General features: G+C 38.9%; 1 protein-coding gene across 6 annotated transcripts in view; it reads left to right on the top strand.

Annotated features, from left to right (window-relative positions):
* CREB5 (cAMP responsive element binding protein 5) overlaps positions 1-13,768 on the top strand; it is a 561,911-nt gene extending 548,143 nt beyond the window's left edge. For 4 of the 6 annotated variants that reach the window (XM_011972242.1, XM_011972239.1, XM_011972241.1 and 1 more), the window contains 2 exons: positions 5,903-6,011; positions 6,952-13,768. In XM_011972242.1, coding sequence (XP_011827632.1) covers positions 5,903-6,011; positions 6,952-7,115 — 273 coding nt within the window. In that variant the 3' untranslated portion in view covers positions 7,116-13,768. The remainder of the gene's footprint in view (positions 1-5,902; positions 6,012-6,951) is intronic. The other 2 variants (XM_011972240.1, XM_011972243.1) reach the window with 1 other exon arrangement.
* The last annotated feature ends 12,377 nt before the right edge of the window (positions 13,769-26,145 follow it).

Here is a 26,145-nt window from a genome sequence, read left to right as displayed (position 1 = left end):
AGCCAGCTGGCACATATCAGCTGCCAAGGCTTTAAATCAGTTTTAACTAAAATGAGTCCTTGCAGAATTCCTTCAGGGTATTGACTGTGATCCTAATGCATGCAAACATGGAGGGATCATAGCAGAGAGCCAGGAAAGTAAAGATGTCCATTGACTTTGAGGCCAGAGGTGTTCGTGACTTGGCATATGCGTATTTATGACTGCTTTTACAAAATATACAAGGTAAATTTACCCTTTGCTAGACCCTAATGCACTGATTTTTTTTCACATTTCTTTAGAGCCAAATGGCTGAGGGAAAAAAGGAACTAGAACTCTAGCTCCCAAAACCAGAAAAAAAAAAAAAAAAATCCTACTGAGTTCATGTGACAGGCACCAATATTTTGGTAGTTAAAACAGTACCCAAAAAAGGGACAGTCTCTGAACAGACTAAATTGTTGATATTTTCCAACCACCGCTTTGCCTTGGAGGGACAGAAGCCACAACTGCCCAGTGTTCTCTGTGAAGCTGAGTGTCCTGCATCAAGCCCTGGGATGCTGGAGAGGATGCTGCAGATTCCGCTACCTTTGAATGACCCTTTCCCTCTCACTGGACCTTTGTCAAAAGAAAAAGGTGGCTCTCTTGAGGCTGGACCAGTGAGCCAAATTTTAAGTAAACAGAAATGGAAGGTGCTAAGCAAACAAACTCCAGCCAAATGGAATATCCAAGGTCTGGATGGCCAGCTGCCACTTTTGAGTTGTTTTCCAGCATAGAACCCTCTAGTTAGGCTGCAGCATTTCAGATTGGAAAAACCAGACCTAAGAAAACAAAATCAAACTCCCAGACTTCATTTCCTAGTCTCACAACACATCTCTGCCCAAGAGGTCCAAAAAGGTATAGGAATTGGGGAAAATACTAGAAACCACCTAATCTGACATTTTATGGAGAAAGAAACTGAGGTTAGGGAAATGAGGGGTCTTCCCTAATGTCACACAATGAGTAGGTGGCAGAATGAGGACTCAGGGAAGTCTCTTGTTGACCTAACCCACTTCTTTGTGGTCTTTTATTTTAGAAACTCCGTAAGCCAAAGAAATCCATGTTCTTTTTTCTGATACTAAGTGACTAAGATCAGCTCTAAATTCATCAACTGCTGATGTGGTACTCAGTAGAACGTCTGGGTTCAGTAGAGGATATGGAAATCATCTGGTCACCCATGGAAATAATTGCTTTTCTTTTTTAGTGCAAAGACACATGGTCTAAGTTGCTGCTGAAATTTTGGACACATGAGCCCAGGTCTGGGACTTGGCAAGCGAATAGGCCAGATGGGAACTGTTGCTTGACAAATTGAAAGTTCTTTGTTTCAGAGTGAACCAAACCTGGTCTCAGCTAATCTACCAAAACAAAAAAGCTGGGGGAGGGTATATTGTGGGGCCCATTTTGATAATTATTTTTTTGGCACAAACTACTGCTTACACCAAAAAGCACTGTGGATTTATCGTATAAATAATGACATCCCCAAAGCTGAACACTGCAAATGTAGCTATTAGGGACTTGTTGGAGTGCTTGCTTAAAGTATGTTATTGTAGTATTGAATATCTCTATGGAGTGCTGCTTCACCCCAAGGCAAACTATGGGTTTAAAAATAGATCAGTCCAACTGGATCTTACAATTGCTAAACAGCTAACTGCTTTAGAGGAGCAAACTCAAATTCATTTAGAAAAATGAAAAGATGAAGAGTTGATTTCCACCAGACAATCGATACGTATTATTAATACCTTGTATTTACAAAGTACTTTTATATTAAGACCTAAAACTCTGATTATAACCTACGTAGGGGAATAAAAAATGGTGATTTTCCTCAATTTATAAAACAAGGTAATTCAGAGTAAGAAAATGCCTCCAGGAGGCCTGTTTTTTATTTCCCTACTAGACTTCCAGGCCACATTTGATTTCTTTTATGCATTTTGAAACATTTGCTATCTGCTTGTTCTCTTCCAAAATGAATTCAAGGTGATTCCACTTATGTTCCCCTGAAAAGGGTTTTTACTTAAAATATAGTCTAGTATTTGTGCATTTCCTATACTAATCATTCTTTCACTATGGAATCTTTAAGATGATTATGCATGTGCACACCACACAATTCATTCTTCTTTCTCCAAGATAGTGATTTTTGACCTTTCTTAAGCCAAAGACCCTTTATGAAATATAATGAAGGCTCCATAGATGCTGTCTCAGCAATATGGACACATAAATGGACACACAAAATTTTGTTATAAAATGAAACTATAAATGTTGCTTTGGAATCTGCCTTACTAAGATTTGGAAGCATAAGAGGTGATAGAACTGGCTCCCTTATGAAAGATAAGACCAAAATTATAAGCATATTTGAGCATATTGAAAGTAGTTAAGTAATGAATAAAAGTCAAGATTGAATCTTTCATTAGATAATTGGGTAATTTGCTTTCTCAATAGAAGGTGACACAGAAATGCTTGTAGAATAAAAAAAAATTCTTTCTGGAAGGAACTTAGAGAAGTAGTTCTCTACTTCTATACATGAAGTATAAAACCATCGTGTTTTATACTTGGTTGGCATGGCAGCTTGAGAACTCAAACCCTATTATTCTCAACTCTCAGGCGAGAGTTCCTTTTCCTATTGGATGCTGCCCCATGAATTTCTATGGCTTCTGTGGTTATTAGGCCTTTATTTAGTCCTTGCAGCATCGTAGTTACGTGTATATGGTATAAACAAGAAGCTGATTGCCCTTCTCTACTGACATTAATTGGTGTTCATTTTCCCACCATAACATGGCTAAATAACATAATTATTAACATGTTACATTAAGAAATATGTCCTGCCAGGCACAGTGGCTCATGCCTGTAATCCTAGCAGTTTGGGAGGCTGAGGCTGGAGAATCACTTGAGGCCAGGAGTTCAAGAGCAGCGTGGGTAAAATAACTAGACCCCATTTTTGCAAAACATTTTTTTTAAATTAGGTGAGCATTGTGGCACATGTCTGTAGTCCCAGCTACTCAGAACACTGAGGTGGGAGGATTGCTTGAGCCCAGGAGGTAGAGGCTGCAGTGAACCATGATGGTGCCACTGTAGTCCAGCCTGGACAACAGATCAAGACCCTGTCTCTATAAAAAGAAAAAAGAAAAAAAGAATATGTTCATATTCACATATATCTTTAAATGATGGTCAGCTGTCTCAATATTCTCAGGGTTCTGCATTTTTACAGACCCTCACAACACTCAGGCCTTTGGTCTCTGTACTTACAACATATTGCTTTATTAATAAAGTGTTTTGCTGTTCATAGACTAAATGCCACCAAAGTCATATACTTTGTATGGGGTTTTGGTGATAGGCCAGGGCACCACATGTGCTGACTGGTGCTCTTTTTATAGTAAAACAGCCTTATGAAAGCAAAAATTTATTGTGAAACTGTTTGGGGCATGCCAAATATCATAGGCAGTTAGCTCTTTGCTAACTGTAGAAACCCAGAGAATAGAATTCGGAGTGTTTTCTTAAGGAAGGGGCAATGAACACTTTGTGCCTGGGAGATTGAATGCTGCCAAGAAAGGGTTTCACTGCGCGGGACATAGTGGGGGAAGAAATGGAGACCAAGTTCAACCTCTCCAAGATGGCCACAGGCGGGGGTGTTTTTTCTTCCAAAAGTATAAGAAAGCAAGAGAACCCAGTTTTGTTGTTAATACTTTTTGTTGTTGTCGTTTTCTAGGTAGAAAAGTGTGGATTCGCTAGAAATTGGAACTTGATTCCATTTTCTAAGATCCATTGTCTACATTATCTGCAGCTGAGAGCTTCTACTCAGGGGGCAAGGTGTCTGGCAGTTGTGATTTCAGAAAAGTGTTATTTCTGTAGTTTAATGCAAATAATATGACATTTCCTTCTGAAGTAAATATACATAAATACACACACACACACACATAAACACATCTCTGTTTCCTTGTTTTGTTTTTGTTTGTTTTTGACAAGAGATTGCCTTCATATGATGGTCTAGGAGTGACTTTCTTTTATACGTGCTATTATGAGCAGAGGGAGAACTGAGAAAAAGAAGGAAGGCCATCTGAATTTAGATAGGTGTAAAATCAAAGAGGAAGAAGGTAGTATTTAAGGCTAAAATGAATTGTCCTGTAAGTTATCCCACTGACCCTGGAATTGACAGAGTCACTTTTGGTTTCCACAGAGCCCCTTATCAATCACATTCATTTGGAGTTGGGAGGTACAATTTGCTTTCTTGTATGTTCTGAGATGTAAGACCAATTTTCTTGTTTGATTAAGTGATTTATTCATCGTTAAGGCTAACTTCCCAAATAGTCATTTTTATTTTGTAAAAATAAAGTTTGGAAGAGAAAGGGAATGAGATGAGATTTGTAGATGAGATTTTTATTATTGTTATTGTTTTATTATTATTTTTATTATTTTGTTATTAATACTACTCAATATGTGGTTGCTTATAATGTATTTCACAAAGAAATTTAGAAATGGGAGATATTCCTTAAAAAAGATTTCAATTTTTTTTAGAGTAACTTCTGGAATCCCAAACATACATTCCTAGGTGATAAATACATGGCTGAAAAGCCAAGTTCATATTGAAAGTGTAGGTACAACTTAATGACAGCAATGTTAATCGTGCTTTTCTGTGTGCATGCATTTTTTAAGTTTCCTACATGTGAAGTACAATGCCTGGCAGTCACAAATAAACCTTGACCAAAGAGAGGATATTACTGATCACAATTTTTAAATGGCTTATTCAAGACAGCACTACATTTACAGTTCACTTTTATCAAGTGGAAGCATCTCGGAGCCACCATCTATTTTGTGTCTATATTTGTAGACAATGGATGCCAAGTTCATTATTCTACAAAGCTATGAGCATGCCTTTGTGAATTACTATTAATAGATAAAGTAGAGATCCGAGGCACTTACATGAGTAAATAGAAGAAAACCCCACACCATCCACAATATCCTGATATTAAGGAGGGAAAGAGTATTTTATAGACCGAAATTGACCAAATAATCAATGCACTCAATCAAATTAATTCAATCATGGCCCAAAACTTCATTGCTTCTTGCCACCCTGAGCTGACATCATCCACCTGCAGCTGACCAACGTGTGCACTATGTGCTTCCATGCCTCCTGCTTAGTGGGCATCAGGCAAGTGGACGTGCTTTGCTCAACAGTAGCCCATGAACAGCAATTGAGTAGGAGATGGTGGGGGTAGCAGGGATTCATGGCTGAAGGTCAATTTATTTTCAGATATTCCTTTTAGATTGAGCAACACATACTTCTTTTGGAAAATCTGATGGTAGATGAGTCAGCTTACTCTGATTGCATTTCAGGTGGAAGCCACAAATCCTACCACATAATTCTGCCCAATGCATGCCTCATATTCACATTCTCAATTGGATGTCAACCTGAGCTTGTGAAGGTTACAATAGTTAAATGTATTAAGTGCTTAGTATGTGCTGGGTATTGTTCTGTTTCCCATCTATTACCGTATTTAATCCTCACAGTAACACAAATAATGTTGTACTCTTCTTATCACCATCTTATAACGAGGTTGCTGGAGCTCAGTTGGGTTGTGTTATCTACCTAAGGTCATGCAGTCAGTGTGGAGTAAGGATTCTCACCTGGCTTCAGTTCTCATCACCTAAGGGTGTGGTCTAGCCTTTTAATAAGGTTCAGCTCTTGAGTTAAAACCTAATCTCTTCGGAAAGGCCCTGGTAAATATGAGGGCCAAATTAAAGGTAAGCTACAAACTTTCAGGCGAACCACAGTAAATAATGTTCTTGATGTCATTTAGACATATCAGAAGAGTTTGCCAGTTTTGTTGTTGAAAGTGCACAGGGCATTGGGTTTGTATCCTCTGGTCTTCTCAACATGGTTTTAATACATCTCTTCTAGAATGAAGTGTCTATGTTGAAAAATGAGGTGGCCCAGCTGAAACAGTTGTTGTTAACACATAAAGACTGCCCAATAACAGCCATGCAGAAAGAATCACAAGGATATCTAAGTAAGTCACCGACTTTTTCACTTTTCTTTAGTGTCCAATTTTTTTTTTTGCCACTAAGTTTGCACGGAATTTGATTGAAAGAGCAAAAGTAAAGTGTAGATTATACTTCCAGGCAGATATACAAGAATTCTTGAGTGGCTTCCAGACTATTCTTCCAAGGGGATCCCTTTTTCCTGACCCCTGTGCAACACCATGCCCACCACCTCCTGATAATTTCTGGCTACTCCTTCCCTGGCATTTCGAAGTATTAAAAAAAATATCAAATTCCAATTTTGCAGCCAGTAAGAAAAGAGCCAGCTGAAGCCCAAGTACCAGTGGCCCAGCAGTTTCCTTCAGAAATCTGTGGGCTGGGACCCAGGCCTTGGGTGAATTACATCCAGTGCCTCCAGAAACACTGCATGTTACTCCCTGGGCTGAAAAGCTAGTGACTGACCTCAGTTTATCAATATGTAACATGATCCCTTCCTTCAGACCCCGGTTTCTGCATCTGGAATGCCAGTTGGTTAAATGATAGTTGAATAGGGATGGTGGGAGGAGCAGGGATTCATGGCTGAAGGTCAATTTATTTTCAAATAATTTTTTAGATTGAGCAACACAGATTCTCCCACCACATGTGAGTATTTTTCCACATTTGATATATGGATGGCTATTTAAAAGACAAGATGGGGAAGTTCACATGTCCATGACTTAAACACATCAAATCATTTTACTGATACAGAAAGCATGGCTTTGCTTGTAGATATAAACTGGAAAGGCATAGCATGGTGACGACAGTTGAAAATAAAGTTTTGAAATTAACTTTCAGAAGAAAATGTGCGAAACTTCTATTTCAAGTAAATATCCGGTACTATTTCTCTGAGGAGTCCACAAGTCCATACAAAAAAGACCTATATTGGTGTGTGTGTATGTGTGTGTGTTGTCTTTTTTTTTCTCTCTCTAGGTCCGGAGAGTAGCCCTCCTGCTAGTCCTGTCCCAGCTTGCTCCCAGCAACAAGTCATCCAGCATAATACCATCACTACTTCCTCATCAGTCAGCGAGGTGGTAGGAAGCTCCACCCTCAGCCAGCTCACCACTCACAGAACAGACCTGAATCCAATTCTTTAAAATGCACCATCAGACCTGGCCTCCAAGAAGAGCTGTAGCGTACCATGCGTCCTTTCTTTTAAGGGCATTTTTAGAATTAACTCAGACCTGGAAGACTCCTCAGTTCTTCAAAGACTGGCTTTCATTTTTATAGTTATTATGGAAATGTTGTCTTTTATACTTAGTTATATAAGAAAAAAGGGAGTTATGCAATTAATATCTATCAGCTTGGGAAACGCTTTGGTGCTTTTCTCCAATTTTCTGGTACCAGTTACTTGTTTATAAACTGAACCTTTTCTGTATATAGCCATGGTTTCATTCTTATCAGTCCAACCCTTTGCCTGAAACACTGAATCTTGTTAAACCACAGCTTTTAGCCAAAATGAGGCATACCTAGATGTCAAGTAAGACAGATCCAAGGTAACTGGGTAGAAAATCTTTTGACATCTTAACTCATGTTGAGTTTGTGCTGTGGTGTCACCAGAATCCCAGATAAACACACAGCCTTTCCCATAACTTTTTGTTTCTTACTATAAAATATTATAAGATTCATTGATGTCCAAATAACACCACCGAGCGTCTCTTCACTTCTCCTTCTCCTCTTGGTCCACTTGCTAATGCCCAGTTTTCTTCTCCATTTCCACTTTTTCTTGGGCTCCCTGTTTACTCTTCATTTTGACTTCCTTCTGTTTTATTTTTTTTCCCTTTAGCATTGCATGTGAAGAAGAAAATAATGTTTAAAGGAAAAAAAAAAAGCAAACCTCCAAAACGTGGACCTAACCATTGCTTCACTTACACGTCACCCACAGCTGGAGTTCATTCAACTCTTGCTTTTCACAAAATAGTAACCAGGAGACGTTTAATGTGCCTGATTTAATGTTTTTAATAATCAGAGCAAATGAAAGGTGGTTTAGCTATAAGTGAAGCACGGTTGAATACCAGCTGGGGAGACACTAGGGAAGGGAGCTTTGTAAGCCTTGATTGTGAAAGTCCAAATTTTGATGTGGGGCTATAACATGACACCCTTGGATTGCAACTGGTTTTATATGACCTGTCTATAACATTGAAAATCCATGTACTATATAATAATTCAGAAGGGCTCTATTCACTACACGGATTACATTGTTCAATCATCAGCTGCTAATAGCCTAAGATTTATTATTTTTTTTTCTTAAGCCTATGGAACCGGCTTTGCTGTTCTGGGGGGTGAAAATAGACTAACTACTGGAGAAACAAAGAGAGAAAGAAAACCCAGTGTTTCCATAGGGGCACTTTTAGCCTTCCCACGACAGTTCAGCACTCTTTGACTGCTGAAGGAACCCCATGGATGAGGCGCAGGCTACTTCACTCTTTTTTTTTTTTTTTTTTTTGAGACAGAGTCTCACCTATTGCCCAGGCTGAAGTGCAGTGGTGCACTTCACAGATCACTGCAGATCACAGATCACAGAACACTGCAGCATCAACCCCCGAGTTCAAGCGATCCTTCCACCTCCGCCTCCTGGGTAGCTGGGACCACAGGTTCACACAACCATGCCTGGCTACTTTATTTTTACTTTTCTTTTAAAATAAAAGATAAGGTCTCTCTTACGTTGCCCAGGCTAGTCTCAAACGATCCTACTTCTTCATCCCAAAGTGTTGGGATTGTAGGCCTGAGCCACTGCACCCAGCCTACTTCCCTCTTCTGAATTATTCTGATTTATTTTCAACAACTTTTGTGAACTTGCGCATGATACAAAGCAGATAGTCCCTGAACCACAGTCGTGCCTCCTTGAAACAAGCCATTCTACTGTGCTAATGTTTTAATATCGCATCTCACAAATAACAGGGGTGAATGTTTCTCTCTAGCAATCTAGGCAGGTGCTGGTGTTTCATCTCCATTTGAATGCTTGACCCCTTAACGTGTGTATGTGTGTGTGTATGTGTGTGTGTGTTCATGGGTTTTAAAAGAACAGTATTTTACAAAAGGTGTAGCTTTTATAAGAGTTCAGAAAAGGGAAGGATGTGTTTTTTTCTCTCACTATAGTATAAGAATCTATTTTGGAGAAAAAAAGAAAATATGAGGGTCTCGAAGCATGATTTTTATATAACTAGTTTCAGTTTTATCTAATAACTTACTTTTTAAATCAATATTTATCAACAATCTTTCCATGTATGCAGTGCTTTCAAAAGATGGTTTTGAGTGTCCAGTGAAACTTATGACTTGGGTATATGGTTGAAGAATCAAAACAAAAGCAAAAAACAAAAAAAAACAAAAAAACAAAAAAAGAAAAGAGAAAAAAAGAAAAAATGCAAATGAAATAATTTTCTATTATATTTTAGACAAACATATCATTTTCAAGTATTTTAAATACTGAATTCATAGTTGTTGTTTTTTAAATTCCAACAGTAACAGCTGAATGGTTTAATCTGACTGGCTTCCTAAGAAATGTTTAAGACTCAGCTTTAAAAAGAAGTTAACATTCATATCTCTGTTTTGAAATCAAAAATAATATTTCAAAATTCTTTCCTAGGACTGACTATCTGTCTCCCCTCCCCCCACAAAAGGAAAAAGAGTGCATTAAAATGTTTAGTTGGGTCTTTTAATTTTTAATTTTTAATTTTTATTTTATGTTTTGCTTTGTTTTAAGTAAAATTTTTTCTTTACTGCATGCATAGCACTTAATAAAATGGATTTTTTAAAAATCCACTAGTAATATCAGAATGTCCAGGGAGTGATTGTCGTTACAATGATGGTTTAGTTTACTTCTGTTCCACCTTTTGATTGAAATATTTAGTTGTTAGGCTGAAAGCCTCTGCAGTTAAGAACTTGCCTGAGTTTTCTTCGTTCAGCAACTTGACAGTTTGACTGATGTGCATTATATATAGCTCAATTATGTCTGTTTTTTATGCTAAGTAGGAAAACCAACCACACACATTAGCAAACCGGCCTCAACATATAATTAGAATAAACTGTCTTCTTGTTCTACTCAGGGCCTTTAGGTGTGTTCATTCATGGTATGGAAATACAGTAAATGAAAGATTCCAACTAGTTGTCAGTGCTTCTTGAAAATTCCAAACAGAAAGATACATTGGTCAGATCCAACACATGGCTTATCAATATTAAGTCTTTTACCTAAAGGCCCAGCAGTCACCAGACAACAGAATAATCAATCTGCCTGAAAAATCCCTCCTCCTTGTCTTACACTTTTTGCCTATTTGGGAGAATATCTTTGTACTCCATTCTCCTCCCTCAACCAGTTATTGTGTCACCCATCCATGTGTTCATTAATCAATTATCATGGCCTTCAGAGCACCTGTCCTAAGGAGGGAAAATCCTGCCACACTGCCTCTCCCCATTCATGTGTGGTTTTCTTGATCGGCGAGATCTGTCTCTGAAGTCACTGCCAGCCTCCCTGGGAACGTCTATAGTACCTCCCCTGCCTTATGTGATGGGAGTTAACAACTCAGATAAGTACCCCTGAGAGCATTTCTACCAGGTAAACTCTCACCTAAATGGAGGTGTCCACATCTTAATTGTTTCTCCTTGACATATTTCTCAATCCACAATGCCAGGAGAAGTAGAGCGAAAATCCCAGCCATGGATGAATGTACTGATTTGAAAGCCAAGTGTTAAGTTGGATGTTTTCCCGTCACACTACTACTCAGCCCTCTCCTGCTCCCACATCAATGGATGCAAGTCACAATCTTAACACAGCCTGTGGGAGACAAGCAGTTTGTGTGCTCTCACAGTATATATTATAGTAATTAGGGTGACTTAGAGCAAATACTCTTCAGATCCTATGTAGTCAGTGAAACAGGGAGAGTGTATTCTGATAGAGGGATGTCGATGGTGAATGTTCTGGTGGTTGTTGCCTGTTAAGTAAACTTTAGTGTGTAAGTCGAGTTTGTCATTAAAATCATAAACCAGCTACGGTAACAGACAAGCCTTTGGCTGGGGAGTTTTAAGCCTCAGTAACTGCTATAAAACTAGCCATCCAGTTAGGATAGAACGTGTTTCTTTCTGGTTAAAAAAAGAAAACACCATCTAAGAAAATATATATGTATGTATGTGTGTATACAGTGGAATTCAAGGACCAAAGCAAAATTTGAACAGGAATCTATTAATTTAGAATTTTATAAGATATTTATTAATAAATGTTATTTTTAAACATTCCATTTGAACAGTATTCTGTAGGAGCTACTTGTTTTTAAAGTGTTAGTCCATAATAAACTACTATAGTTGTGTGTATTTTCATTTTTCAGGGTTTCAAATGGCTATTCTCCATCATTTGGTGGAAATGTTTGCTTAGATCTCTGTGCATAGACATTTCAAGGATTTTTATTGCTCTGTGGGTTATTTTTTAATCAACACTCTGAACAATTTTATTAAAACATTTATTTCTTTTTTCATTTTTAAAGTAAGCTCTTTCATTTAGGAAGCAGAGTTCAGCTAAAGGGAATCAGTAACTATAACTGGAACAGCTTTCTTGTAGAAGTGTAAAAACAACTTCATCTCTGCCTCTCTCCATCCCACCCCAATTTCCTAGAAAGCCTTGCACTATTCAGCTCCCTTAGTGCTTTTTGTCCCTTCCCGAACAATATGCAGTAGCTTTAAGCCATTCAAGCTCCGTTATGCAGTATATCTGAGAAGGGAAAGGAAACAACCCATTTAAATTTGAATAAAACCGTGCCTATGCGAACAGCAATTTAGAATCTCTTTTCTGCTTTTAAAATAATTTATATTTTAAAATTGCACTTTAGCTTTTTGATCCCTTTGTATTTCTCTTACTCTCTTTCTAACCTCTTCTCTGTCCTCAAACTTGCCTTTGCTCTCCTTTACAATGCCCCCTACCCCTCCTCCAAGGCTCTGAGCGGCATCATTTAAAATACTTTACAGATATTTGCACCAGGTACATTTATGTGCATCCATTGGTAGCACAGCTGAGACCTGTGTCTCACATCAGCCTAGGTGAAGCATACTACAAGAATGCCAAGGAGAAGAGCCAGTACACTATATGGTTTATACTCTTTATCCCTTTATTCATAGCATGTTTTTTAAAAAATGTTATATTATGCAACAGATGTGAGGCAGCAGCTAAGCTAGACTTAAGAATTTTCTCTCATCTTCCAAACCAAAGTGTCCTGAATAAGCCAGGAGACTTATTCTTTTGTGCGCCCTGGTGCACATCTGACTGTTGTCCTAGCCATAGACTCTCTGAGGCCACTGAAAGAACAGTGGCCCTATCGATTTCATTCCTAGGTCTCAAAAATACAATGTTGCCTTGTAACATAATTAGGGACAGCACCTCTAATTCACAATTATAATCTAAGGTAGGATAAGACGACACAGCAGCAATAAACTTACAAGTAAAATTCAATACCAAAACAAACACAAAGAAATTTAAAAAACAAAAAACCTAGCTCGTCATGTTGTGAAAATGAAAAAGTGTATGTCCATTCAAAATATTTTACTATTTCTTGTGGAGTTTTTCAGTGCTGTAATGCTTGTAGCCAAATTGCTTAAAGAGTGTTTATATATTTTTTTCCTTATAAATTGTCTATTTTTTAAAAAAAAAACTATTTAACCACAGCTGAAGTGGGGGGTAAGGCCAAATTGCCAACATTTGTTAAAAGATTAATACTCTTAAGTGGCACTCTGATACCTTTCCAACTTGTCATCAGAAAGGAATCAATAATTACCAACTGTTGTATTTAGACCAACTTACAATATCTAGCTCATTAGAAGCCAGGATCTAGAAAGCTCCTTCTAAGCCATTTAAGATATTCTTACATTGAGCTTCATATTATAGAACTTTATAGGATTGGATTTTTTACAATAGAATAATTTAGCCTCAGGACTGAGAATGTGGAAGCTGAATAAATTAGCTTTAAATACATCATTAAAATCTTATGCACAATAAGCTCATTAGATTCTAGTTTTCTCCTTTAGAATACCAATGCCACAGACACTGCAGGAGATAATGAAAGGTATCAGTTGTGCTGAATGGAGTGGGTTTAAGAGAAAGGACCCTTCCCAACCAGCAGCCAGTAAAAAATACAACCCACTCACTTTTTTCCCTTCTAAGTTCTGCTAAATCACATCTGCCTCATAGAGAAAGGAATGTTGCCTTTGAGAACTGTCTTGGAGAAAAGATAAGCTTGAAATGTTCTCTCTAAAGAGGACATAGGGTTTGGGATCCTCTGAAAAGGCCCAGAAAAATAGCTCAGTTCTAACACAATGTTCTAGGACAATTGGAATATAAATATTGTCCAAAAATATAATTAAAAGAAAAAAGTTTAGCACTGTGTAAAGTAAGTGTTAACAGAGGAAGTCCCAAAAAGGTGCTGTCACTTTAAGTTCTGGACTTGGGGTTGTTTGTATTTGTAAACAGCAAAGCATTTGTGTTTGTTTGTCTATTTGTAAAGCAACCACCTTCCTTATTGGAAGGAGAAAAAAAGGGGTACATACATGTAAATACTTGCTGCAGCATTTAATATGTTTAATTTTGTGTTAAGCTTTTTGTTGCATCGTGAACACATTTATTGTTACCAATGGACAATGAGTTCATTAAGACTGTTCAACTAGGTCAGATTTTTACATCTCTTTCTAGCAAGAAGAGACAAGATTTTGTGCATTTGTACAAATGTTAATATCACTGCAATTCCAATATAATAAAGCACTCAAATGCAAATAATATATGTCACCTTTGTATGATGAAATTTGGGATTGGGGGTAATGACATGTATTCCTCACATACTCTTGTCAGAGGCATGTGAATCAGAGCAACTCCATCTTGAATAGGAGCTGGGTAAAATAAGGCTGAGACCTACTGGGCTGCATTCCCAGATGATTAAGGCATTCTAAGTCAGTGGATGACATAGGAAGTTGGCACAAGATACAGGTCATAAAGACCTTTCTGATAAAACGGTTTGCAGTAATGAAGCCAGCTAAATCCCACCAAAACCAAGATGGCGACAAGAGTGACCTTAGGTCATCCTCACTGCGACACTCCCATCAGCACCATGACAGTTTACAAATGCCATGGCAATGTCAGGAAGTTACCCTATTATGGTCTAAAAAGGGGAGGCATGAATAATCCACCCCTTGTTTAGCATATCATCAAGAAATCATCATAAAAATCGCTCTGTCTATGGAGTAGCCATTCTTTCATTCCTTTACTTTCTTAATAAACTTGCTTTTGCTTTATGGATTTGCCCTGAATTCTTTCTTGCACGAGCTCAAGAACCCACTCTTGGGGTCTGGACCCGGACCCCTTTCCGATAACAGTCTCATTCATGACTTATAAACCAAGGCTTACCCTTTCAGGGTAACCATTATTTATGGACAAAAGGAGATCAGATTTTCTCCTTCCCAAACCAGCACTACATTCCCACTGCCTCTTCCATCCAACTTCCTAACTGAGGCCACTAATCCAACACATTCACAGTGGGTTGGCCATACAACTTAATTTCACTTTAAGTGAGTTTGGAATTAGCAGATTTTAACAGTCAAGAAATAAAAGCAGCCTAAGCTAAGGTCATGTTCCAGCCATGTCTAGGAACCAAGAATCACGTGCTGGCTTCTCAGACAATCAAATCCTGGGGTTCTTTCTTTGATCTCCAGAGGAATCCTAAGGGTAGTTTTAGTCCTTTTACGCATTCTTTTAGATATTACCCTTCCTTTCTTCCTCCTCTTGCTTTTATTCCTTTTTCTTTTTTTAGTCATTCTCCTTTTCCTCTTACACTTGATATCTGATCCATCAGCAAGATCAGAATCCAACCATCATGTAGCACCAATCTTACAGCTATGCCCTGACCAAGCCATCAACATCTCTCACCTGGATTATTACAATAATCTTTTCACTGGCAACCAGAGGAAGCCTTTGAAAATGGATGTCAGACCACGTCCCCTCACTGCTCAAAACTCTGCAAGGACTCCTCACCTCATTCAAACCAGGTAAAAGCAAAAATTCTCCCACCACCTACTTTAAGTTCTGTAACAGCACGACGTAACCCACCCCCACCTCATTCATTGCCTGAACTCATCTCCTATCACTTCTCTTCCCTCTCCCCCTCGCCAGCTTCACTGATGTCTTTGCAGTTCCACAAACCTCAGAAGCACCATCCACCTGAGAGCCTTTTCACAACCTGTGAAGAATATTCTTCACCCCAATATCAGCATAGCTCACTACCTTTAGCGTCTTCCTATCAGTAAAGCCTTTTCTTAGCTTCCTATACAAAATTGTATCACTTGTCTACCTTGCCCAGACTATCTTTTCTATAGTATTTAGCACCACCTATCATAATTTATATTTACTTGTTTTTGTTGCCACCACAAGAGCAAAGGTATTTTCTATTTTGTTTAAATTTGTGCCTAAGATCTAGAACAGTGGACACAAAATGGGCACACAACAAACATTTCTGGAATAGATGACCTGTCCTTTTCTATCTTCCTCCTATTCTCAGAACATTCCAACCCTTCCACCTGTTCCTGCAGCCAAAGCAGCTGTATTTTTTTTTTTTTTTTTGGCGGGGGGATTGAGTCTCACTCTGTTGCCCAGGCTGGAGTGCAGTGGCACGATCTTGGCTCACCACAACCTCCACCTCCTGGGTTCAAGCAATTCTCTTGCCTTAGCCTCCTGAGTAGCTGGAACTACAGGCACACGCCACCATGCCTGGCTAATTTTTGTATTTTTAGTAGCTATGGGGTTTCACTATGTTGGCCAGGCTGGTCTCGAACTCCTGACCTCGTGATCCACCCACCTCAGCCTCCTACAGTGCTGGGATTACAGGCGTGAGACACCATGCCCGGCCAAAGCAACTGTATTTTAAAACCAGTACCAAGACATGTCATCGGACACATGGCTGTGGGAGAGGATATTTGTAATCGGTACAGAAACAACTGGGGGAAAAGATCGCTGTTCTAATGGCGGTCCCATCTGTTACATTTACATTTAGACCACTCAGTATTCTCATAGTTCCCAGGAGTGTCTTTCTAATGCCCATTCCACACTCATTTGCAATTTCAAAAGCCATTACTATTGGTTAAAAAAATTGTTATGATCCTACATTTGTACTTTGAATGCAGCCAATTCCAATCTCTATCCTACCTGTCATCTCTGTGGGTCCCTGGAGCTTTGTAGTGTTCTTTATCTTACACTTGCTGATGTGGCTGGTAACTGGTTGATGACTAGATCACATTTTACTTTTGCATTACATATTCTCTTATCCAACAAAAATAATTTTTTATCAAGTTGACCTGCTTTGTGTGTTGAGACCTAAGTATGTTTATTAAGAGATTGTAAAAATTTGGAGCAACGATGGGCTCTCTTTTTAAAGTCGTTGAAAACAAGCCATTTTGATAGGGCTGTTCCCATGGCAGTAAGGTTGATTTTATCAAACCAGCCATAAAAATTAGGCTGCCAAAGAAGCTGGGGGGAAAGACTAAGTTTAAATCTATAAAGATAGAGTCTGGATTCAGACTTGCATACTTCAGAAGATACTTCTTTTCAGCAACTGTAGATGGCTTTTCAAAAACGGCTGAAAGGATGGATAAATTATAACATCTGAAAATAGTTGTCTGTTAGCTAGTAGACCTAGCAAAACTTATTATTGAAAATTGTTATATTTAAACCTAGAAATAAAGCCGTGCAGCTTTTAGTAACCATAAAGTTTCATCTTATATGTTGTCAAATACTGTGTCTTCACCAACATTATATTTCCTCATACCTAACTGGAGGCCGAATCATAGCAATTGTCAGCAATCTTCTATAAATCTTTTTACTCCAATATTACTCCAATATATAGATCCAACAGGCTATAAAGGGTCTCCCATAAGTCACTTGCACTTGTACTTCCTCGGAGGGAGAGTTGCCTACATGTTCATTTAAATGAATCAAATAGGAATATTCTAGTTCATTCATAACACAGTCTTATTTTTCAATACTCTTACAGCAAGAAAATTGTTCCAACCATCTAAGATTGATTGTTTTATTGTGTATACACAGGACAAGTCCTTGATCTACTATTATTACATTTGGGTTATTCTAAACAGAGCATTCTCTGTTTAAATCTAGTCCACCAACTTTGATCTTGATTGATTCACCTCCTAGTCAAAGTGGATTTGCTTTAAGAAAGAGAAACTTTATAAAGTAGGCTCAAATGATAGGAGATTACTTATAAGGGTATAAGGGATAGCTAGTGGAGCTCAACAGGCACTGTGGCAATTATAGGAGGCTTCCAGAAGGTCATTAAGTGGCTAATCTCCTGGCTTGTCTCTGGCTCTGAGGCCACATGGTTTCTCATTCTGCTCTGTGCCTGCTTCTCTCTCTGTGTAAATTGATTTGTACACTCACTCAGCTGCTTCTATGTTGGGCCATCATTTTTTCTCCAAAGCAATAGCCTCACCCCCACCCCCCAGCATATCTATGGGCTTCCAATTCAAGCACCCAACCAACTGATAATGCCTCCATCTTTCTATTCCAATTTCCCAGGAGAGAGAATCTGATTGGCCATATCAGATGAGGCCTGTATCCCTAGTCCAACCGACTATGTGTGGGGAAGCAGGATTACATGCTCTTACTTCTGGAGACAGAGCAGGATTTCCAGAAAGGAGAAAATGATTGCTAAAAAGAAATAATTGGTGGTTCTAAAGCTAGCTCATAAGAATCTAGTCACTTTCCCTTAAAACCTACCAAGGGATTAAAGTACAGTGAGGAGACTAGCATCTAGTAGATGGTAACAAATGTTTGTTGATTGAATGGTTAATGAATTCTTGGTTTTATTTTGTTTATTTGTTTGGGGAGGTGGGTGATGGAGTTTTGCTTTGTCACCCAGGCAGGAGTGCAGTGGTGTGATATTGGCTCACTGAATCCTCCGCCTCCCAGGTTCAAGTGATTCTCATGCCTCAGCCTCCCAAGCAGCTGGGATTACACCCACCACAACACCCAGCTAAGTTTTGTATTTTTAGTAAAGACAAGGTTTCACCATGTTGGCCAGGCTGGTCTCTAGCTCCTGACCTCAGGTTATCTGCCTGCCTCGGCCTCCCAAAGTGCTGGGATTACAGGCATGAGCCACCGCTCCTGGCCCTACGAATTCTTGTTTTATTGAAAGCTTTGAAGTGAAGCAAATCGAATATTCGTTGAAGATAACATAAGTAACTTTACAAAGCTAGAGATTCTGTGGACATAATAGCTTAGCTTGTAGTCCATAAAATCCAGAATATAAAAGTTAACCATCAGCAAGAGTGAGATTTTATTTTGCCATGTTTTATAATGATTTACTGCTCTCTTACTTTAAACTGATTTTACACATATGCTTTCCAAGAAGGACTACTGCTATGTTGTTCTTATAAACTCATAGGTGACTCCAATGTGTTAGTGTTTATAAGGATGTTGGCATAATGTCTCTCTAGGATGGGGTCAGGAAACACTCTTGTCCCCAGACTCCCTCCAAGTATTATATTAACTATCTCAATAAATCTCTGTGACAAGGAAACAGGGCAGTTCCCATCAATAAGCCTCCAAGAAAGCAAAGAGTATTGCTACAAAGAAGAGTAGAACAAGCACTTAACGAAGAATCTAAAAACCTGGAGTAAGAACTAATAGTTCTGTATTTTAATACCAAATTATCTATTGATTTCCTATATGACCTAAACAAACACAAATCTTGGTTCTTTGTCTCCTTTGTCAGTATAAACATACTCAGGGTGAAGTGGGCATAATTTCTATAGTGGCTTTCTATGGAACTCTGCCCAACACCATAACTACCTCCTTCTCTGGAGAGTTTCTCTTCCCCAACTCCATCCAGCTGACGTCTGCAAGAGATTCCATAACCATGCCTCCAGGCTTATGCTCTTAGTCTAACACTCGGCCCTTAGCTCACAGTGGAATCATCAATCCCAACAACTAGATATTGGGACAGGGAACCTTGAGAGTTGGGTTTTCTCTCTGGCAGCTGAATCCAAAAGATACAAAACTTGGGAGCTGCCAGAAGCCATGTTTCTGTCAGGGAAAGGAACTCCGTAGCGAGAGAGAGAAGTCAAATCAACACAGCAGATACAGAAGGAAGAGGCAGAAAGAGAGTTCTGGAAATGCTCATTTCCTGTTTAAATAGTTCTTTTTATCAACTTTTTTTTTTTTTTAGAGATAAGCTGTCACTCTGTTGCTCAGGCTGGAGTGCAGTGACATGATCATGGTCACTGCAGCCTCAACCTCCTGGGTTCAAGCAGTCCTCCCGCCTCAGTCTCAAATAGCTGGGACTACAGGTGCACTGCCATGCCTGGCTAATTTTTCATTTTTTAATTTTTTTTTTTGTAGATACGGGGTCTCACTGTGTTACCCACACTGGTCTCAAACTCCTGAGCTCAAGCCATCCTCCCGCCATGGCCTTTAAAGTGTTGAGATTACAGACATGAGCCATGGAGTCCAGCCTTGTTTAAGCAATTCATAATAGCTCATTGCAACCACAACCCTCCCTGAAGCATGGTTTTACCATCAGATAGCCCAAGGTCCTTCTAATAAATGTCTCCTTTTGCTTACATTAGTTCAGGTGGGTTTCTATCACTTAGAAGCAATAGAGGTCTATTCTTAAAGTGACCATAAGAAGCCACTTGAAGACCATCTTCGGCCCTTAGGGTCTATATTACACTGGCATAGAAGAGGAGATGTGAAGTTGCCCAATCAACACAAGGACATGCAGCTCTATACATCAGAGTGTTACCATACTTGAAGAGAACATGCCCTAGAGGTGGCTCCCTGGACCAACAAGCTGTATTTATTCTAGAATATCCACACCTATTTCACAGACAATGAGTTAAGTTATTCTTCTTAAGGAATGTTTGCAAAATTAGCATTATACTTGCCTACTTTGATGAATGGATAAAGGACTCCAAGGTAATGCTTTTCATTCCCTATATGTCCTTAGGCATATAATAAAATGAAAAAAAAAAGTATGAGGAATACTTTTGACTACAAATACAAGACAACCCAATTTCCAGTGGCTTAAACAAATAGGAGCTTACTCTTCCTGCATAGTAGGAAATCTGGAGATAGAGCCTTTGGCATAAATTTGGAAACCATATTGGCAGCTCTGTGGTACTATTAACCTTTCAGTGATGTTTGTCATCTCCTGATGACACGATGGCTGCTGAAGCTCTACATCACACCTCCAATGAAGGCAGGAGAGAAGGGGAAGAATCAGTACCAGACACATCCTCTTTTGTCCTCTTTTATCAATAAAACAAAGATTTTCCTAGAACTACTCTCAACCCTGGCCAGAATGGGGTAATTTGGCCACTCTTCGCTTTAAAACAGGCTGAAATCATGGGGAACAGGCTCATTATGCTTCCTTTGACCCACACTTTCCAACTAGTGTGCTATGTTGAGAAAGGCCTATAGGTTACAGTTATTCTGTGTAAAACTGATCTGCTCATTTCGAGCCTCCTGGCTGGTTGTTTATGGCTATAAGCACACTCTTCTAGAGCTCCTTAGAAGGTGGCCTGAGTGAGTGGCATCCAATGACATCCCCTATGGTCTCTTCAGATGAAGAGCACAGGGAGAAACATCTGGTACTTGTTGGCCACATGGGAGCATGTCCCACCTGGGCATTCACTACAGCAGTCAGCTTCAGGGCCTTCAGTGATACGTGGGGACAGGTGGCCTGTGGTGCCATCGAAGAGGTTTCTATAGTGTCCAAGGAGGAGACTATACCACCCAGGGTGTACTCATTAGGGTTTGGGGATCAGGGAATTTAAATGGGGGTTCTGGCAGACTGACCTCTGATTGATTGACCACCTCTGATTTCAGCCTTCACCTGTGTCAGAAACTTTTGTCCATGTGCAATTGACGTATTGTCTTAGTAGCATCCAATCTACCTGCAGGCTGAGGACATATTCTGCAAATTAGAGCTTCACTGCAATTTTTTAAAGTAGATACAAGGTCTCACTAATTTGCCCAGGCAGGTCTCAAACTCCTGGCTTCAAGCAATCTTCCTACACTGGCCTCCCAAAGTGCTGGGATTACAGGCATGAGCTAGCATGCCCAGTCTCATCATGATTTTTAAATACTTAATATAAAAAGTTTGACTGGATTTGAAACACATTCTCATTATCACATGAAACTTTATATTACATTTGTCAAGGAATGTTAAACATTTTAAAAGTGATTTCAACTACTACAAATTTTGAATGGTTATAAATATGGTTCTAACTTTTTAGCCACTGATTTTGGTGAGCAAAATTGCAATAATTATCAAGAATTTGAAGAAGTCATCATTAAAAATCTGTATGAGAAATTACATTTAACCATTTCAAGCCTAAAAACTGATTAGGAAGCTTTTGTTAATCAGCCACCTTGAGTTTCTCATTTTAAATATTTAGAAAATATTTTATGTGAAATTTTATCCAAATTCAATAATTCATATATTTCAAAATATTAATATTTATTTTTCCTATAGTAATTATATGATATGAAGATAATATAATAGGTTATTTTTTTCTCCAAATCTATATTGATGTCTCCAAATCTCCCCCTGCCAGGTTAGTAGAGAGTACTATGCAAGTATAATGATTTTCTATGTGGCAAGTTTTAAAAAAAAATGTTTGGAAACACTGGCTGAGACCATCCGCCATCCATCCATAGAGGCTGGGCATGTCACAATCCCAAACGCATAGAGGTTCCTTTGGCAAAGAAGATTTAGAAATGGACGGCAGCCCAACAGCATCTGCCACAATGGATTATAAGCGTCCACTCCACTGAATTCAGGGCATTGATTAATTATGTATGTTTTTCTCTTCAGCTCTCATTTAAAGGTATGTGAAGACTAGACCTCCTGTACAAAGCAATTAAATAGAGCTTCTCCTTGCATAGCTCCTTCCACCAGGGATATGTCTTGAAGAATGGCCCAATTACCTTCGAAACAATCCTACAAAATAACTCCATTTTGAACCGAATTCTTTGCCAACCATAAGCCAAAGTTCTGGCTAAACTGGGAGGGCTACGCTGTTTCCTATTTCTTTGCCATTTTCCAGCCTCTGAGAACAGAGATTGTAAGAGCAAAACACCTCATGCAAAGCCATGCTACCTGCATCATGGGGACAGCTGAGTCAGCTTTGATCATCCTAAATTCTGTATTATTTATGGCCCTCACTTTTTGACCTTTGGTGTAACTTGCCAAGCATTTATTTAGCACTGACTGTGTGCTAGTACTATCGAGGGTACAAAGGTGATTTAGACCTACTGCTGGCCTAGGATGCAGGGAAATGATGTACTGAAACTGGACAGACAAAAGGCCATGAATATTGGGGTCTTATTCTGGGAAAGTGATTTGTCTAGTAGGGTAGGGTGTGAGAAAGAGTGAAGAAGGAAACAAGCAAGATGGTAAAGGTCCAAAGAACTTAAACTCTGTATTGTAGACAACAGACAACAGGAAGCCATCAGAGATTTTAAGGCTGGGAATAGTTTAATTTTTTTTTTCAAACTGATCTGATATAGCTGATTTGGGGGATATGTTTGATTTTTTGTTTTTTTTTAACCAAACTGATCTGGGAGTAGTGTGAAAAAGCAACATGTCATGTCATATTATAATGTTTTCCAGTTTGCAAAGTGCTTTCACACATCCCCTTTCAGGTGTTCCTTAGTTTTCAGTTAATTAATTTGGGCAGGTACCAAAAAAGACACAGCTAGATGAACTGTCCCTCTAGTCAGGCACATGCTTTCAGAGCAACAAGTAAGAGTGTGAACTCTGGCTTCAAACTGCCTGCATCTGTAGCTTGGCTTTGCTGCTTTATAGCTGTCTGATCCTGGGCAAGGTATCTAAACTCTCTGTGTCTCAGTTTACTAATATGGAAAATGGGGATAATAATAGAATCTACTGCATAGAATTGCTCAAGGGTTAATAAAAAAAAGAATATATATATATATAAAGCCCTTAAAATGATGCTTAGTCTATAGCAAGTTCTTAAAATGTTATTACTTATGATATTATTTTTAATCTCAGAGTTCATATATTTTAGAAATAGATTACATACATACATATTCATGTACATAGATATACACATGCTTATGCACATACACACTAGCCACATGATTTCCCCCACTAGAATTTAGATCCATAGGAAGAGAGTAGGTTGCCATACTCCAGTGCCAGCTGTGGTGAAATGGTATGGAGTAGCTCTCAATAAATATTTGTTGAATTAATGAACTGTGGTTGAGACCATGCTATGCAAATCTTTTTGTCTTCCTTCTGGGCAATCACAGGTGGATTATGTTTCCTAAGCCTACCATATCCAGGTGGGGTCACATGACATGTTATAGCCCATGGAGTGTGCTTTGGCCCCTAACACCTCTGCGGGATGCCCCAGACTCACATCACTCCCCTGACAAGGATTTTGCAGAGGATTCAGAGGACCTACAGAAGGACAAAGGAGCATGAAAAGTGCCTGGATCCCTGAGTCACTGCACGTAGGAGGGATGCCCAAGAGAGCTGACCAACATGTTGGAGTTTGTAGAAGTAAGAAGTTAACTTCCATTCTGTTAATCCGTTAAGGTTTTTGTTTGTTAGTTTTGTTTTTAATAGCAGTTAACCTAATTTGAGTAATGCAGAAGAAAGAGAAAAACATTTACGTTCATGCTTTTTTCTAGTATAAATAAGCAATAATAGCAAAATCAGATTTAAAACTGGAAAGAAGCTTCAGAGAGCAGCTAGTTCAAACTTCTCCTTCTACCGTGAGGAATCAGAGGCCCAATGTGGTTAAATGACTCAGTCAAGGTCACACAACTGAAACTGGACACCAGGCCTCCTGATTTCTAGGCCAATGTTTTGTTTCGTTTTGTCTATTGGCCCTAGGAATTAAACGCATTATTGCTTTCCAAATTGAGTTTATAGAAACAAAATAAGAATATTCTCTTTTAAAATAAAACAGAAAAGGGAAAGAAAATGGCATTTAGCTAAACTTCAAGTAAATTAAAACTGGCTATGGGTTGATTTTTTAACTTATTCACATAAAAATCTCCCAATATTGTCCAAATTACATGGCCTAATTTGTCTATTTGGGTAAGCAGCCTGCCTCTAAAATCCTGGGAACTTTGAAATGGGAGGACCAGTTACTATAACAATAGTCTCTAAATGCAAGCACTGTGCACTAAGCATTAATGATGGAATGATGATACTTAACTCCAATGAGCCTGGGCCCGTTCTTGAGTAAATCAAATAGCATTAACTAATAAAAGATTAAAATATTTATATTCAAATTAGAGAGTTTCCAGAAACAATCTCCCAAAGCCACTTAGTTTTATTCATTTTCTAAACAATTTTAAAGTTCTTCTAAACAGTAAAGTAGAGTGCAAATTCATCAGGAACAATAAAAATAAAAATTAGAAATGAACAATGCATTAAGGAACATTCTTCAAATGCACAAATCCCACGAGTCAGTGGAAAGTATAATGGACCTGAAATCAGCACTTCCAGGCCTGAATGCTGGTTCTATCACTGGCTGTTTAACCTGCAGATTAACCTCTCAAGGCCTCAGCTACTGCATTTGTAGAAACAGGAAAACAATACATATCGCAAGAGATGCCTATGAGACGTTACATGAATGCCAGCCCACTGCTTAGAAAATGTTTGTTTTACAACAGTGAGGAAAAGCCTGCAGATTAAGAAACTCGGACTTCCCCCATGTTAGCTACAAAACATAATCGCTGAGTATGTTGACTATAGGAAAAGTTCAAAAAAGTCGACAATTTCATGGAAGTAGCCAGATCTGTCTTTGGCTAACGTGGATGCTGAAAACCCAAGTTGAGGGGATTCAGAAAAGATCAGGAAGAAGACACTTATCTGTACTCCTGATTCCTGCAAGCCTATTGTCAGTACACCAGCATCATTTCCTTACTTGCTGAATCACCACTCTGTAGGACAGTCTGTCAGTCTTCACCTCAACAAACTTCCCTTCCATCCAAGTTTTTCTGCTGGCTTATGACCAACTTGAGAACCTAGTCTAGTATCCTATGAGTGCCTTAAATACAGAAGATGATCAATGAAAATTTATTAAACTGCCTGCTCAGCAGCTCACTGGGATTGAATATGCATCTGGCATTGAAAAGAATTGAAATTATACAAATGAAGGCAGCTGGCAAGTTCATGTAAAAAGAACCACCAGATATCATCCATTCCTTGGGCTGGGAGCTACTTATCACTGACACACTGGTGATTCAAAGGCAGTCATGGGGGTCACTGCCTGCTTTTTCCTAAACATCTTCGTGGCCCAGAGGCAAGGGGAAGGTTCAGAAAACTACAGGTGACTTCAAAACCCAAAACTCAGTTAATGAGATTTGAAAAACGAAGACAAACTAAGAATTTAGCACAGGAGAAAGAAGCCTGTCTCAGAGAAAGAGATTTGAAAAACAGCAAAGGAAAGCATTTGCTAAATAATCTCCAGCTACAAACTAGAGAGTGTCAGGACCACTTAGATGAAGTGGAGAGAAACATAAAACTCCTAGCTTAGTATGTGGCAGCAGTTATACAAGCCAACCAAATATTTAATGTCGTGGCTGTAAGATAAGAGGATAAAGCAATGATCAGAAGAAATTAATGTGATGCTTTAGGGCCCAATTCTGCACAACTTCACTGGTTCATGACCATGAAGCTGGCCTTGGTGGTCATGGACCAGCCTCACTGGCATCACCTAGGAACTGGTTAGCCATGTAGAGCCTCAGGCCCTGCCCCAGATGTAATGTACCAGAATTTGCATTTTAATAAGAACCCAGGTCATCCATGAGCACTTTAAAGTTGGATATCCTTTAGAGTTTCTCCATCAGGTGGCCTTGGTTTGGAAACCTTAATTATACAAAGGACATAGCAGAAACAGGACCAAAGAGCCTAAGAAGACCACAGGTACTCACTGATACGGTACATGTTTCATCCACTCAAACATGCTGCCTCTACAGACTCTTTCTTTTAACATTGATAATTTAATATAACCCATCAAGACAAACAGCAAGGCAGCCAAGAGCTTTCATAGAAAAAACCATGTAGTAGGCAGTATCTACTATTATTTCTAATTCAGCCTTTCTCTGCT

Source organism: Mandrillus leucophaeus, unplaced genomic scaffold, assembly GCF_000951045.1.
Source record: "Mandrillus leucophaeus isolate KB7577 unplaced genomic scaffold, Mleu.le_1.0 Scaffold128, whole genome shotgun sequence".
NCBI lineage: Eukaryota > Metazoa > Chordata > Mammalia > Primates > Cercopithecidae > Mandrillus > Mandrillus leucophaeus.
The sequence above is the reverse complement of the archived record's forward strand: the minus strand, read 5'-3'. Positions and strand labels throughout refer to the sequence as shown.